General features: G+C 36.2%; 2 protein-coding genes across 2 annotated transcripts in view; both read left to right on the top strand.

The window, feature by feature from the left end:
* Positions 1-7,187: 7,187 nt before the first annotated feature.
* LOC123879010 (gastrula zinc finger protein XlCGF26.1-like) lies at positions 7,188-10,621 on the top strand. Its single transcript, XM_045926475.1, has 4 exons — positions 7,188-8,168; positions 8,858-9,175; positions 9,479-9,789; positions 10,127-10,621. The coding sequence occupies exons 1-4, from the start codon at positions 7,420-7,422 to the stop codon at positions 10,381-10,383; spliced, it is 1,635 nt and encodes a 544-aa protein (XP_045782431.1). The 5' UTR covers positions 7,188-7,419; the 3' UTR covers positions 10,384-10,621.
* Positions 10,622-15,201: 4,580 nt separating this feature from the next.
* The window catches only part of LOC123879011 (zinc finger protein 883-like), a 32,282-nt gene continuing 29,882 nt past the window's right edge, over positions 15,202-17,601 (top strand). Inside the window, exon 1 of the mRNA XM_045926476.1 lies at positions 15,202-16,887. Within this exon, the coding sequence (XP_045782432.1) occupies positions 15,301-16,872 (1,572 nt within the window). The 5' untranslated portion in view covers positions 15,202-15,300 and the 3' untranslated portion in view covers positions 16,873-16,887. The remainder of the gene's footprint in view (positions 16,888-17,601) is intronic.

Below are 17,601 nucleotides of genomic sequence, written 5' to 3'. Positions count from 1 at the left end.
GTTTAAATGAAACTAATATCTATGTATGTTTTCCAGATTTCTGTTAAAATATTCGGTTTCAAAGTTACGCGGTCTTAAAAAATTTCATACAAATCTTTGAGCCCCTGTAATTTTAAAACTACCTATTTTTAGAAAAATCTAAAACACCACAGACACAGATATTAATTTCTAGAATATGTCTGCAAAATTTCATGGACTTTGGTTGCTTAATATTTTGTTGAACGGAGTAGTTTATGGCAACCCAGAATGTCCTCTTTAATAATGTCTATGGTATATCTGTCGGTCGCCGGTCGCTGCGTTGCTAACGATGTGATAATCATGTCATAGTAATCTATAGTTGTTGCTGTGCCTAGAATAAATAATTGCAGCTTGCACTGGTCTTTGTGTTCTTCCAACCTCCAGTCACTACTCTGCACTAACATACTTAAATGAAATTGGAACTACGATTGTATGAAACGAGTGATGGAGAGAGCCCTGTTAAACCGCTTAGAAACTTAAAATGACCGTAGGATACCCACTAAAATAAAGTCAAAGTCAAAGTCAAAATCATTTATTCAAAATAGGTACAAATTGTATTCCTTTTGATGGTCGAAATTGTTAAACTTGTACGATATAGTGGTGATAAGTAAATACGTAACTTAAACTAAAGCTACGATATTTTTGGAACATCAATTCCTTAAATAAGTTTAAGTATGACAGTTCGTAATTTTTCAAGTTAGGTACCTGTATACCGATCCATGAAAATTGATATTTAAGCTTTTGGTTAAAAATTAAGAAATAGTAGTTCACAATATTCATAAATTCCACCCCTAAGAGGGGGATTAAAATAAATAGGGCCTGGTTGTAAAGTTGTTACAAGTTTTGTTCGTAATTGTTGGTATGTGAGCTCTCAGTCAAAAATGAAGAAATATTAACATGTTTCAGGATTTTTAGAAATTCCATCTCCTCACCTGTTTTCAAAAATGTTACTCGACTGTGTATAATTGAAGTAACTTACGGACTGACGTATCAAACATGCTGTATGTTGATAGGCGTGCCCCAAACCCTTTAGACCTAGAAAGGTGAAATTTTTCACAAAGGTTCCCCTTATAATGTACCTAGGCAATAATAAGGGCGTATTTTTCGAAATTATGTAGCGAGATTAAATAGGATGTGTGTAAATATATGTGGATATAATATAACATTATACCTTAAGCTAAAATAAGTATATATAGGTAATATTTTAATGAATAAATATGTACTTAGTCTACTTATTATATACTTAGTTATCTAGTAGATAAGTCTTAATTATAAAACAACCAAGAATCATCACAACAAACAATATCACATATGTCTTCCAATAGAATAAGTAGATTAAGTTAATAGATGTACATAATATACGTTAAAATACTATTAAAATAACTTGATTATGATATATGATAACTAGAAATTAAAAATCGTGCAAGTGAGAGTCAGACTCGCGCACCGAGGGTTCCGTACTCGGGTATTCTTTCCGACATATTGCACGATAAATCAAAAACTATTGTGCATAAAAATGAATAAAAATCTGATTTAGAATGTACAGGTAAAGCCATTTCGTATGATACCCCACTTTGATATAGCTATCTTACTTTGAAAATTGAAAATAATAATTATTTTTTCATAAGCACATTTTAATTTTTTTTTGCGCTGTGATCACAAATTCACGGTTCTAGGATTTCTTCCTTTACTTATGCTATAAGACCTACCTACCTGCCAAATTCCATGATTCTAGGTCAACGGGAAGTATAGGTTTTCTTAACAGACACGACAGACGGACAGACAGACAGACAACAAAGTGATCCTATAAGCCTAATAGGAAAAACCGAATCCTTATAGTATAAGGGTTCCGTTTTTCCTTTTGAGGTACGGAACCTTAAAAACATACTGGATATGTAAATTATTGTATAATTATTATTATTATTTTACTAAGACTAAAGTCAAAGTATAAAGGATGATAATCACGCAAACATCGGATGTTAACCAAAAAAAGCATTACTAGGGTTGACACTCAACATTATACTTAATCAACTCATCACCGGCTCACTACTGAGCACTTGTCTTTCCGTACCTCAAAAGAGGAAAAATGGAACCCTTATAGGATCACTTTGTTGTCTGTCTGTCTGTCCGTTTGTCGTGTCTGCCAAGAAAACCTTTATGGAACTTCCCGTTAACCTAGAATCATGAAAGGCAGGTAGGCAGGTCTTATAGCACAAGTAAAGGAAAAATCCGAAAACCGTGAATTTGTGATTATATTACCCAAAAAAAAAAATTAAAATTTGATCACGAAAAATTTAATACACTAAATCACATAATAGACAGCGCAGACCGTTATTAACTGGCAGAGCTCTACATAAAAGTGTTAGGTATATCTCTTACGATAATACGGAACCCTTCGTGTGCAAGTCCGACTCGCACTTGACCGGTTTTTAGGGTTCCGTATCTCAAAAGGAAAAACGGAACCCTTATAGGATCACTTTGTTGTCTGTCTGTCTGTCTGTCTTGATTTATCGTGCAAAATGTTGGAAAAAATACCCAAGTACGGAACCCTCAGTGAAGCTTCTCATTCTTACAAAAACCCGGGCTTTTGTAAGAATGAGAAGGGACTTCACACACCTTTGAGAACATTGTGGAGAACTTTTTGATGACCTCTGGCGTACTGATTATGCTGGTCTGGTCTTCGGCCGTGGCTAGTTACCACCCTACTGACAAAGCCGTGCCACTAAGCGATTTAGCGTGCTGTTACGATGTCGTGTAGAAACCAAAGAAGTATGGCCTATGGGTTTGATAAAAAACTGCCATACCCCTTCCAGGTTAGCCCGCTTCTATCTTGGACTGCATGATCACTTACCACCAGGTGAAATTACAGTCAAGGGCTAACTTGTATCGGAATTTTAAAAAATTTCAGGCATGCAGGTTTCCTCACGATGTTTTCTTTCACCGTTAAGAGCGGTTACACACTCCTGCGATCCGAATCCGTGAAAATAAGAATATAAAAAACTTTATGGTTATTCTATATACTATCTAAAATAATTTCTCTTTGCCTGAGATTGGGGGGGGGGGGGGGGGGAAGGTTTAGACAACCCCCTTAACAAACAATTATATTGGCTATCACTACTTCAGGGTTGATACTACTATTACAAAATTGTATAAGTTTCTCTATGTGTTTGCTCGCATGGGAACCGAAACATACAGTTCAAATAATAACAGAACGTCGTAAAATTACGGAGACTGTTGGCAACCCTAATTTAAAGCTAAAAGCTAATTCTTGTTATCGACCTGTTAGTTCTCAAGGGTGTTCTCAAGGACACTCTCCGGTCTTATAACGTCACCTCAATAGAGATTTCACAATCGGTCGTTATTTTACTATAGAGAGCCAGCACGTGCTAGACCTTCGTTATTTTACAAAAGCCGGCCAAGTGCGAGTCAGACTCGCGCACTGAGGGTTCCGTACTCGGGTATTATTTCCAACATTTTGCACGATTGCACGATAACTCAAAAACTATTATACATAAAAATAAATAAAAATTTGTTTTAAAATGTACAGGTAAAGCCCTTTCATATGATATCCCGTTTGGTATGGTTATCTTACTTTGAAAATTGAAATATATTTTAATTTTTTTGTAATGATGTAACCACTTTACGGTTTTCAGATTTATTCCTGTACCTACTCGTGCTATAAAACCTACCTCTACCTACCTACCAAGTTTCATGATTCTAGGTCAACAGGAAGTACCCTATAGGTTTCTTGACAGACACGACGGACAGACAGACAACAAAGTGATCCTATAAGGATTCCGTTTTTTCTTTTGAGGTACGGAACCCTATAAAAGCTGAAAGTTTCTCTGCGTATTGTCCCCAACACAGGGAGGAACGATCATCGACTATGAAGTTTGGCTCATGGTGGCTTTGGGAGATAACAAATGTGTAAAAAATCTCACGTTTATATATAATAGTCTAATTTTTTTATATTTTCTTCGGAATAGTATAAGAAATCACATCATGCATTGCCAGACACTTGGAGTCGTGGCAACCCTCTGCCAAACACACTATACTCCATACAATCGTAGCCCCAATTTCATTTGAATATTAAGCAACCAAAGTCCATGAGATTTTGCAGACATATTCTAGAAACTAATATCTGTGTCTGTGGTGTTTTAGATTTTTCTAAAAATATGTAGTTTTAAAATTACAGGGGCTCAAAGATTTGTATGTGAATTTTTAAGACCGCGTAACTTTGAAACCGAATATTTTAACGGAAATCTGGAAAACCACAGACATAGATATTAGTTCCCGGAACGTTTCTACACAATTCCGTTGAGTATGATTGGTTAGTATTCCAATGATAGACGAACTACGTTTGTATGGAGCGAGCGACGGAGAGACCCCTCTTAAACTAATCAATTTGTTGATCAACTTTGATCCAGTCTGTATGTATGTAGATTATTACATAACTTTATTTATAAGATCTTAATCCATAAGATAATATAGATAAGAAAGATTATTATCATCCATAACTATGTAGGTAAAATTAGGCCATAGGCTAGGTAAGCATAAGTTTTGTCGATTTCATATCAAAGAAAGGATAAGTTAATATTAATTAGTGTTAGTAGTAAAATAATGATTTGTCTAATCGAAGTTAAAATTAGGGCTTTCAAGTGTGCCGAATTAACCAAATTAAACGATAACTTATAAAGGCGAAAACATACTATCAGACGTGTCCGTAAGGTGCGACTGATAGGTGTGAACAGTTGTTTGGGAAGCGGCTCGCAGAGTCTAAAAACATCTTGCGGAACAGAATTCTATCGGACGTCCGAGCGCTCGAGGTAGGCCCAGCGGACGTCCGAGCGCTCGACGTAGCGTAGGCCCAACGGACGTCCGAGCGCTCGAGGGAGGCCCAACGGACAACCGAGCGCTCGAGATAGGCCCAACGGACGTCCAAGCGCTCGAGGGAGGCCCAACGGACAACCGAGCGCTCGAGATAGGCCCAACGGACGTCCGAGCGCTCGAGGTAGACCCAACGGACGTCCGACCGCTCGAGAGAGGCCCAACGGACGTCCGAGCGCTCGAGATAGGCCCAACGGACGTCCGAGCGCTCGAGGTAGACCCAACGGACGTCCGACCGCTCGAGGGAGGCCCTGGGTTACGTCCACTATTTAAATCCGATAGTTTGTACAGTTCAGTGTACATTTTACTATACTGATAAGTACCTAGAAGTGTTGGTCAGCCGCGTCCGATATAATTTGTTTCTGCCAAACTTATGCCAAAGTTCATTTTTCGCTGATGTTGGTCGCGCATACAAATAGGAAGGTACATATATAATATTTATGTGTTGTGTAAAGACATGTATGTATAAACGGACGTATGTAATGTAATGTTTGCGACCGACATAATTACGCGTAGGTAGAGTTTAGACCCCTAAAGTCTTAATTACTGTTTTTTTCAGTAAAATTAAATAATTTGTACCTACCTAATTGTTACGAAAGGTCTGTTTAGGTACTTACACGTACTTACATTTTCTACATACCTAGCAGTGGCGTGCAAGTCATAGAGGCGAAGAAGTACTGCTTACCCTTTGTGAAATAGCTCAATGCTTAATATATAATTTGCGAGTGAATGGATAATACCGAACTAACCAATGCCGACCTTTGCATAAACCACTATGAACGCCACTGAATTACCTAGGTACCCACTGATGTACCTATCTATATTATTAATTTCATTAATACTTATACATATTTGTATTAAATTATACTCTTGATAAATAAAACCAAATTAAAATGTTTCTGTTTGTAAATAAATTAAAATAGATATTTGATTACGTTCTAGGATAAGAATGTTAATAGGAACTTTTGTTTTGTCTGTGATATTTCGTTGTTCTTCCAAATTGATTGTAGATTTAGAAATTAGAAATAAAAAAATTATAAAGTGCATGTTGTTTGATTATCTACAACTATTCAATAGTTTTAGTTAGCCCTTTTCCATCCTAGACTACATTGCCGCTTCGAAGGTTATGTAATATAAATGATATATAAATGATAAAAGAGCGTGGATTAGACCTGCAGCTCGCTCCAGCAATGCGCGGGACTTCAATTACTTTTACACATGTCATAACATTGTAGGTATATCAAATCCTTTAAAAGAGCAACCGCCGAGTTTCTTGCTGGTTCTTCTCCGCTCCGATCCAGTGGTAGATGCATTTGACGATTCAAAAGTCCTCGTAAAAGTTAAGTTGAATAATTAATTTTTTTCACTTACTTAACTATTTATATTTATTTTATTTCATGAGATGGCGACGTCAGAGTCAAAACCCAAACGCAAATGCAATGCGCGGGACTACAATTACAATTAATGTATAACAGAATTGATATGGCATAGGCCTTCCCTAAAGAGCGCCACCACACCCGGTCCTCAGCCTTCCTTATCCAGACATTCCCACCAGCCGCTTTATATCGTCGGTCCATCGTGCTGGAGGGCGTCCCGCACTACGCTTGCTTATACGCGGTCTCCACTCAAGGACTTTCCGGCTCCAACGGCCATCGCCTCTACGACAGGCATGGCCTGCCCACTGTATCAAAAAATGTTTGAGAGAAATACTTAGCCCTAAAGGCCGATTCACACCAAGCGTGGCACGTGACACGTGCGTAGTGAGGGCGTACACCCCTAACACACCGGGCTAGGCATACGAATACGTCCGCGCTTCACGCAAGCGCGGTCCAGTTTGAGAAATTAATGCTAGTATTGACTATTTATCGAATAATATCTCAAATTAGTCGATACTAGAATTAATTTTTTAAACTGGACCCTTTCAAGTAAAGATTTTTATATGAACCTATGAGGATGACACTGCCATTGTCGCATATAAAATACCATAAGCCTACGTTCTCGTATTAGTTTACAAATTGTGAAAAACCAAATTAAATTTGAATTTCGCGGGCAGGCCCGAAAAGGAGATCGATTTATAGAACTTGAATTTTAGAGCAACGATTTTTTTTATTCATTGTGATGTAAAGTTACGAGAAAAGGAATTTTTACGTTTAATATAGTCAAAGTATCCAAACGCCAATTTTATTTTCATTATTATCTGTAGATTTCAAATGGAGATAGCCTTTGGCGATTCTCTTGTCTCTTGCTTGTCTATTATAATATTATTGTCTATGATTATTTTTATTTATAATTTTTTAGGCAAAGTAATTTTAAAATCAATCTAAAATTAATCTAGAACTAATTAATATAAATTGTGTGATGAGATTATTTAATCTCACTTCACTGATTTCAGTGAAGTGGAATCTATTAATTAAGTATATAAACGACAACTATCGCGAGGAGGGTAAAAAAACTGATTGTGAAAAGTTTTGTTTTTAGTGTTGAAGTGTTTTAGCACAAATAGTTGAAAACACGATGGAAAAATCCAAAAATGTGCACTGTAGGTTCTGCGCTGAACCCAAAAGCTCTGATAAAATGCTCGACATTTCAAACGATGAGTTTAAACACGAAGAAATTTCCAAAAAACTGAATTTTCTGAACGCTATCTATGTTAATGTAAATAAGGACAATATTCTTCCAAAAACGATATGTTTCGTTTGCTACGAGGCTTTGAATAAGGCTTACGATTTTCTCGATAAAGTGAAACGGGCTCAGACTATTCTGTACAACATTTATCCTTTGGAAGATGAGGATTGTGTTTCTGATGATGACAGACCAGCAGGTTTCGATGAACCGTCTAACACGGACGCAGCATCAGATATAATAAAACTAGAGGTACAGTTAGACAAAAATGAGATAAATAAGGATTTACTAGTAAAAAACGAGCCGAAAGATGAAATTGACAGCCAAGAGAGCCAAATGTATGATCAAACTTTGAATGTACAAGATATATTAGATGCTGCTCTGTGCAACTCTTATCCTGAAGTAACATTATATGCTAAGGAAGTTAATAGTAAGAAAAAGTCTATATCTCTATGGAAGGAGTATCCGTGGATATGCTCCCACTGTGATATTGAATTCCTGGATATAGTGACATTGAGATTACATTCAAAGTTGACCCATGGAAAATGCAGTGCCTTTGTCTGTATTGATTGCAATAATCTTGGAAACGATGACTTTGAGCCGTTCATCAAACATGTCAAGATTCATAGGAAAAAGCTCAGGTACTTTATTTTGTGAAGAAAAAACTCAATATCAGTTCAGTCCATCATTACAAGTTCAGTCCATTATTAGCAAATAAATAAATTGATTGATTGATTGATTACATTTCACGAAACTGTGCTCAGTATTTTATCATATCACTAGATTTGTTTAGTGAAATGATCAAAAGTGTGGGATTTGATCAAAACCTGGTTTTTATCAATTCCCTGCAACATATTTTTGAACTATTAACTGTTGAGACAAATAGAAAAACTTTTGGTATGACATAACAAAATATGATTTCACATCTCATGCTCGTAAAGTTCTTCTTTATGCTGGATGTAAGCGGACTAAAACTGCTTTTTCTGCTCTTGTGCATAAAAGTAGTGTATGGAAATTTCCATAGTGCCTGAGCCTAGCCTCTTATGCTCCCATGCTCTCCTTGTAAATATGTAACCCACAGTTGATGTGACGCAAAAGCTCTCTGACCTTGTACCTGCGCAGTGGGTGAAATATGAGAGTGAGCTCACCTACAGGTTCACTATTTCACTTTCTCACAATCAAAGTGAAAAGGATAGTGTATAACTCAGTCATAAAACCCATTTTACCCTAGACTTAAATATCTGCCCTCTCCATTGGCTCCAGTAGATAAACGTCTCAAATAAAATGGCTTGTTTTATGCTCTTGTTTTACAATCTACTATTTTTTCCAGAAAGCGATGCCACTATTGCGACGAAAACATAAACGAAGCATCTCTACCCTTCCACATTGAACAGCATTTTCAAAAAAGTCAAGTCTCCTGCACAAAATGCGGGGAGATCCTCAAAAACAATGAATCCTTACAGAAACACTTGGGAGAGTACAGTTCCACCAAACCCAAGAGAAAACCACGGAGAAAACGTGGCACACCATTGACTATAGAGGATTTGACTTGTGCTCTGTGCAAAAAGGTGTATAAGAACCCTAACAGTTTGCGAGATCACATGAAGATACATACAAATGATAGGAAGAAGAATTACACGTGTGATAGGTAAATATTTGTACTTTGTTCACATGGATCACGTTTTTTAAAAATCCTCTGGAAACTATCATTGATTATCCGGGATACAAAGTAGCCTATGTGCTAATCCATTCCACAGCCAAATCCGTCCAGTAGTTTTTGCGTGAAGGAGTGACAAACACACACTCAGATACACACAAACCTTCGCCTTTATAATATTAGTGTGATAGTGTGAAGTGAGTCTGATTAGCGTGGCTAATATATTTTATTTTAAAAAACCTGGATGATTATTAATAATATAATTACATGACATTATGATTCTGATTATTACAGATGCGGAAAAATGTTCTACAACAAAGGCACCCTAACCTCCCACATCATGGCCCACGACAAAGTGAGGCCCCACATATGCAGGATATGCAACAAATCCTTCCTGTTCCCCAACATGCTGAGGCGCCACGTGGAGATGCATTCCGGAATAAAGCCCTTCTCATGCGAGCAGTGTGGACGCTGCTTTAGACTGCGCTACCAGCTGAACGCGCATAAGATTATTCACACTGATTCCATGCCGCACGTCTGCCAGTATTGTAGCAAGGCCTTTAGGTTCAAGCAGATTCTGAAGAATCATGAGAGACAACACACAGGTATTTATGTCTATTGCTTATCTCTCTGCTTCGCAGTCCTCATTTCTGAGGGTCATGATCCTTTCCATTTGATTCAAGTCAATTCTGAATAGACATGAAAGGCATTGTATTGTATTGTATTTGCAGTGGGTGGTGGTGATGGTGCGTACTGCTTGTCTGGTGGCTGGCTTTTCTTGCATGTTTAACAGTGGGAGAGCGGGCGGTGCATATCGCATACTGCATGTTGCACCATACAGATTTAGCTGTTTTTTAGCAAATTAAGCTCTTGGTTCCTTGTACATCATGGACTTCCGCAAAATAACGGCTGCCAAATAATAATTGATTGAATCATTTGCAGGAGCCAAGCCATACTCCTGTCAAGCTTGTGGAATGGAGTTCACGAATTGGTCCAACTACAACAAACACATGAAACGGAGGCACGGATTGGACACTTCCAAGAAAAAGATCACGCCCGAAGGCGTGTTCCCTATTAACCCACAAACTGGGGAGCTGGTACAATACAGTGACGCTGGGACTGAGGAGTGGAAAACCAAGATCATGATACCGGGCAAACGGGGGAAGAAGAAAGTTATTAAAAAGGAAGATACTGTATAGTATTAGTAATTACTGAGTAGATTTTACTGCTTCTATGTACAAACATATTTTTGTGTGAACGGCAAAAAGTTTCTTTGCAAATTACAGTTCAGTTGCAAAATACATTTACAACTCAATGAGCTATCCTAATGAGATGGTTCGCAGGAGAACCAAGGTCACTGATATAGCCCAAACTATTAGCAAGCTGAAGTGACAGTGGGCAGGCCATGCCTGTCGTAGAGGCGATGGCCGTTGGAGCCGGAAAGTCCTTGAGTGGAGACCGCGTATAGCAAGCGTAGTGTGTACGCCCTCCAGCACGATGGACCGACGATATAAAGTGGCTGGCGGGAAGTGGCTGGAAGAGGAAGGCTGAGGACCGGGTGTGGTGGCGCTCTATAGGGAAGGCCTATGTCCAACAGTGGACGTCCATAGGCTGTTGATGATGATGATGATGATGATTAATCCTAAACTAAGGGGCTAAGGCGCAATATCAATTTTCATCGTCAAATCCATTTAAATACTTTCTGACCTACAGATTTAAATTCAAAATATTTTTATTCAATTAGACTTTTACAAGTACTTTTGAATCGTCAAAAGCATCTTCCACTGGTTCGGAATGCCTTTCCAACCGAGAAGAACCAGCAAGAAACTCGGCGAGAGCTCTTTTCAAAGATTTGATGTACAATAGAACACAGAGATGATAGAAAGCAGAGTTGTTCATATATGGGTTGGATGGATGGATGGTTGGGTGGGTTGCCCAAGGATGTGGTCATGTCAAGCTCAGTTAACCAGTTCAAGAATAAACTGAGTAAACATTTGGAAAACTTGAAGCACTTCTGATATAGACGCATTATAAATAATAATAACTGAACTCTAATTTGCAAAGAATCTTTGCGCTTAGAAGCTCAGTTGCAAAGTGGACTTTACAACTCAGCTCTAATTTGCAAAGAAACTATTCTTAATAAATAGTTGATGCTACTTTGATTTAGGTTTTTAAAATCCCAGTGAAAATTCATTTTCCAGTATAAAAAGTATCCTAGTCTTTCTTCAAAACGCAAACTAAGTTTATCTGATCTTGATTCGTGTTTTACAACAAAATGTCACATAATTTTTTATTTATTAAAATTTTACCATAAGTATTTAGTACTTAGTAGCTATTTTATCACAATAATATTATTTAAGTACAAAGCCTTATATTAAATTATAATATTATTATTAAAAGTAGATTAATAGATTTAATTGAAAAATAAACATAGGTATCTAAGTTAATTATATGTCACTAGCTGGTACTCGCGACTTCGTCCGCGTGGATTAGGGTTTATAAGAATCCCGTGGGAACTCTTTGATTTTCCGGGATAAAAAGTAGCCTATGTGTTAATCCAGGGTATAATCTATATCCATTCCAAACGCAAACAATCTTAATACGCCCAGTAGATTTTTGCGTGAAAGAGTAACAAACAAACTGTAAGGTTATTTTTAAAAAGTTGATTTGAGTTGTCAAAAATAATATAAAATTATTAATTTACCTAATGCAGGTAGTTTGATAAAATCGATATTTGGCTCATTCGATGTCATACCTACAATCTGTTGCTAGGTGGCCAACAAGATTGAACTTGCACAAATACGGGTGTTTCGAAGGTTTTAGTTCAGTCTCCTTCTGAGATTCGGAGCGATATCGCATATTTTCGGTATTTGGGTTGTGAACTGATAATTAGATGTTGTGATAGCAATCACGCTCTAATTAAATTATTTATTTTGGCATTAGTTTGTTTAGATTAAAACTCTCGGATAACCTTACACATTAAACTTGTGTTTTTTTTGTGTTGGTTTTGGAGAGGACATTCCAATAATTCGATAAAAATATTTAAATAATACCTGCTTTTCTGAGTGACGCCAATAATTCAGAAGTGGGATGTGTCTCACGTTGCCTTAATTTCGCTTTGGTATCTTTTTGTAAACAACCCACATTTGATTAAATTTTTTTATTGAGTTTGATTTGGTGATTAAAATTTCTAGTTTTTTTTTTAAGAATTTAGTCTTTTGTGTAGTGGAAAGTAATTTGCAATAAGTGGTTCAGATTTCGTATACATCGAATGAGAAGTTAGTCGTTTGGATTTATTGTTGATTTGATATTAAAACTGAGAGTTCGGCAGTTCAAGGATAGGTTTTAATGATTTGACGGAGGGCAGGATAGCCCATGATTTGGATTTGACTTAGGGCAAGGAAGCCCGCGACTGACATGACAAGATTATTTAGAAACACGAGGGCGTGTTAAATTCAGGACGGCCGAACTGTAAGGTTATTTTTAAAAAGTTGATTTGAGTTGTCAAAAATAATATAAAATTATTAATTTACCTAATGCAGGTAGTTTGATAAAATCGATATTTGGCTCATTCGATGTCATACCTACAATCTGTTGCTAGGTGGCCAACAAGATTGAACTTGCACAAATACGGGTGTTTCGAAGGTTTTAGTTCAGTCTCCTTCTGAGATTCGGAGCGATATCGCATATTTTCGGTATTTGGGTTGTGAACTGATAATTAGATGTTGTGATAGCAATCACGCTCTAATTAAATTATTTATTTTGGCATTAGTTTGTTTAGATTAAAACTCTCGGATAACCTTACACATTAAACTTGTGTTTTTTTTGTGTTGGTTTTGGAGAGGACATTCCAATAATTCGATAAAAATATTTAAATAATACCTGCTTTTCTGAGTGACGCCAATAATACACACACATATTTAAACTTTTGTCTTCATAATATCTCTCCAGGTATTTAACAATACGCTTGCAAAAAATCATGTTGATCTTTCGCACCATTGCAACGTGATTGAAGGCCAAACACGCTTACTTTCGCATCCATACTAATAAATAAAATTGGAGTGTCTGTCTGTAATTTCGAAATAACTACCGCATATTAAGGTCATATGGTTATTTGAACGATACTATAACTGAATCACACGTTTTTAAAATTTTTGTCTGTCTGTCTGTCTGTCTGTTTGAAAAGGCTAATCTTTGGAACGGCTGAACCGATTTTGACGGGATTTTCACAGACAAGTAGAGGATTGACCAGGGTGTAACATAGGCTACTTTTTTAACCGACTTTCAAAAAGGTAGTTGTGTTTTTCTACCTATGTACACCGAAATCTCCGAGATTTCTGAACCGATTTGCGTCATTTCTTTTTTAATCGATAGAGGAACTTTGCGACATTGTTTCATAAAAAATTTGGAGTCCAACTCCTCAATCCTGATGCTGCAGGGGATCTGACCAATCCACGCGGGCGAAGCTGCGGGCATCAGCTAGTTTATAATATGGGTAGTGATACAGCCATATTCTAAAACTTAAAATATTTATTTTTATTTTAATAGTCCAAAAGCGAAACTATATTTTGCTGTAAATTTATATCATGTTACTTGCATAATACTGAATGTGATATAGTTACTTGAATGAAATCGCACAATTATTTTTTTTAGGAAAGAAATTTTTGCCATAGTAATTATATTTAATGCCTGTATAGTTTTACTTATAATGTTATTTTTATGTTATAACTGTAATTAAACCTGTAAAATAAAATAATACTAATTATAAAATAATTTTATTTATCTTGGGTGGCGAAGCTGAAGTGGCAATGGGCAAGGCGTAAATCGAAACATTTTGTACTCCGACATCCGACATTTTGCTCCGTTACTTACTATTATGATGCTATTATGCATAAAAATCTGTTTTAAAATGGTTATAGGTAAAGCCGTATGATATATATATTCATATGATACCTATTCCACCTGGTATAGTTAAATTACTTAGAAAATTGAAAAAACTACTAATTATTTTTTCATGAATACATTTTAATTTTTTTTTATATTCACGGTTTTTGGATTTTTTCCCTTACTTTTGCTGTGAAACCTACCTACCTGCCAATTTCATGATTCTAGGCCAACGGGATAACTATAGGTTTATAAGGCTAAACTTATATCCCGTTGACCTAGACAGACAGACTTGTTCTTAACAGACAGACAGGCAACAAGTGATCCTATAAGGGACCTTACAATGCCTAATTGCAAAGACATTAGAATTACAGAATTTACATAAATAAAGAAGTAGGCATTGTAAGGTCTACATCTCCTGAGGATGCTCCGGTGTCGCGGCGAAACGTGCGTCGAGTGGTTTTGGGATTTGTGTGGTGCTGCGTATGGCTTGGTGGCTGGCTTTTCCTGCATGTTTATCAGTGGGAGGGCGGGCGGTGCATGTCACATGCTGCATGTCGCACCATACAGATTTCTTTGGTTTGGCGGATTATAGCAAATTAAGCTTTTGGTTCCAGGTATATCATGGACTTCCGCAAAATAACGCCTGCTTCTATACTAGATTACTATTTACTTTACTACTCCTTTTGAAACCGTTCAAAATTTTACAAGTATTAATTATTATTATAGGTACATCACTTGGTCCGAGTTGAAACCCGCGACCTCATAAGAGCCTATGCATTCTAACCGCTTTGCCTACGCGACTGGCTCTCTAAAAAAAAATAAGGGCTAATTCTTTTTAGGAGTATTTATAAACTTTTTGGTTAGTTTATTATATGAAATCTAGGTAATCGAAAGAATCCAATTCAAGTGATGATAAAATCGATAGTTACAGCCATACAGCCAGGATTTTCAAAAGTTAAATTTTTGTGTAAACTGTAACGAGCCCTGTGAAAGTGATGTAAAGTTACGAGTTGGGAAGTTTAAAATCCATAGACAAAGACTATTTCATAGAGGTCAGTGAATTTGGACTATTCGAGGTAATGAGTCTATGTTTTGACATATTTATCACAGACCAATAACCAAAAAATATAAATTATAAATCAAAATTCGCAAGTTGTGATTCGTGCAAGTTTAATATTTTGATTTTACGACAAAAACTTAAAATAAAACGTTAATAATCAATTAAAAATATGAGTGAATTAGAGAATGCGTACTGTAGGCTGTGCGCTGAACTGAAGTCTTCAACGAAACTCGTAAATTTACTAAGCGAAGATGCGATACGGTACGATATAGTCACAAAATTGAAAAGAATAAACATTAATATAGAATTTATTGAAGATTCTTTGCCTAACACAGTCTGTTATCAATGTACAGCTTCCCTCGATAAAGCATTTGAGTTAATATTGGAAATAGAAAAGGCGCAAGAGGTATTAGAAGACATTATTTTGGTCAAAAACATTAAGAAAGAAGAATTTGTATCATCAGATTTTGATAACGATCTAGACCAGTGCATGTCCTACGACGTTGATATAAAACTTGAAGATACTAACACGCGCGATTCCAAAAAACCAAATAAATATCACGAGAAAAAAAAGAAGAAAAGTATAGGTAACGACTTAGACGGCATACCTTTATCCCAGTTAAAATTAACATGGCAGGAATATAGCTGGCAATGTGCATATTGTGGGACCTTATTTCCAACGATAGACGAGTTAAAAACTCACTCGATACAATATCACGAATGCTGCAACCCTTACAGATGTACTGACTGCAATATCCGTAAATTAAAACTAGACAGTTTTATTGCCCATGTGAAAAGGCATAGAAAATACTTAAAATTATCATGTTACAAGTGCCATAAGAAGTTTTCTAAGATAACGGATGTAAAATTACATCATAACCTTCACGTAGATTCCAATTTTTACTGTACAGGATGCAATCAAACTTTTAACACATCAGGCGAGTTGACAGACCACAGTAATGCCTACAATAGAGATTTAAAAATTAGACAGTTACCACCAATAGCTAAGGAAAAACTAGAAAGTTTAAACTGTCCGATATGTCAAAAACTATTCAAATATAAAGGTACATTAACGAATCATTTGTTAACACACACAGAAAGAAAACGGGAACATACTTGTGAGAAATGTGGTAAACGATTCTTGAGTAAGCAGAATCTAGCTGGCCATATGATGTTACATGATGATATTAGGCCTTATCCATGCGAAATATGTAAGTTCAGATTTAGAACACCGGCGCAATTACGTATGCATGTTGGTATTCACGATGGAATCAAGCCATTTGAATGTGACCAGTGTGGCCGTTGCTTCCGTTTGAGAAAGCAACTTGTCAACCATAGTATCGTGCACACAGATGCTTTACCATATGTATGTAGTTACTGCAATAAAGCCTTTCGCTTTAAGAGCATTCTAAATCAACACATCCGTCAACACACTGGTATTAAACCGTATTCGTGCCACTATTGTGAAAGAAATTTCACAAATTGGCCAAATTATAACAAACATATGAAACGGAGGCATGGTGTGGATATGGCAAAGAAGAAGCGGACACCTAAAGGTGTTTACCCATTAGATCCAGTAACGGGTGAATTGGTTTTGTATGAAGAAACAAATAAAACTCACGAATGGAAGAGTAAACTGTTGGAAGGATCACGGAAACCTGGGCGTCCTAAAGTTCATAACCACGATAAAGCTAATGTAATTTCAGACCAAAATGTACAGATAAATGATATTAAAACTTAACAAAATTATTAGGAAAAGTTTTAAACTACAAAATAATGTAAAAAATGTTTATTAACTTAATAATATATGATAATTAATTATATAAAGTTTATTAATTTAATAACTTATTAATTTTGTTTGTTTTTGATTAGACTAATAGTCATCTGTGAGTACAGCTTTACTTAAAAGTAGTAAAATACGTAGTAGTTGAATAACGGTTTTACGTCTTATAAAAGAAGAATGTCTTCGTCAAAAAATGAACAACAGGAAGTTGTCCCGGGCAGAATCGAGGAAAATTCCACAAATTGAATAAACTTTTGAGAAAAGCTAAGTCAATTATAAATATTAATGAATAATTATTAATTAATAATTATTATTATAACTAATTAATAATTAATAATTATTAATTAATAAATTATTAATTAATTATTATTATTAGACTGAGATTTGTGAAGTTGTGTGTGAAGTTGTTCGCATAAGAGCCATTACTGAGTCGCAGGACGACTATTTGACTGTGCATAATGAGTCTAATTTATTCAATACAATCCTAAAGCCTCATTCGCACGAGAGCTTTATTAACGGCCGTTAAAAAAGCGTTCAAGTAAAACAAATTCTTTCCCAAGTATCCGTTCACACGTCTACGCTTTTTTAACGCGCACTTTGTATTATCAGCGCAACTCCGGGTTTAACGCAACGCTTTTTTAACGCTCGTGCGAATTAGGGCTAACGCAAGATGCTTTGTTGCACCCA

The sequence above is a fragment of the Maniola jurtina genome, chromosome 27 (genome assembly GCF_905333055.1).
Source record: "Maniola jurtina chromosome 27, ilManJurt1.1, whole genome shotgun sequence".
Lineage (NCBI taxonomy): Eukaryota > Metazoa > Arthropoda > Insecta > Lepidoptera > Nymphalidae > Maniola > Maniola jurtina.
This window is presented reverse-complemented; position numbering and strand designations above follow the sequence as displayed.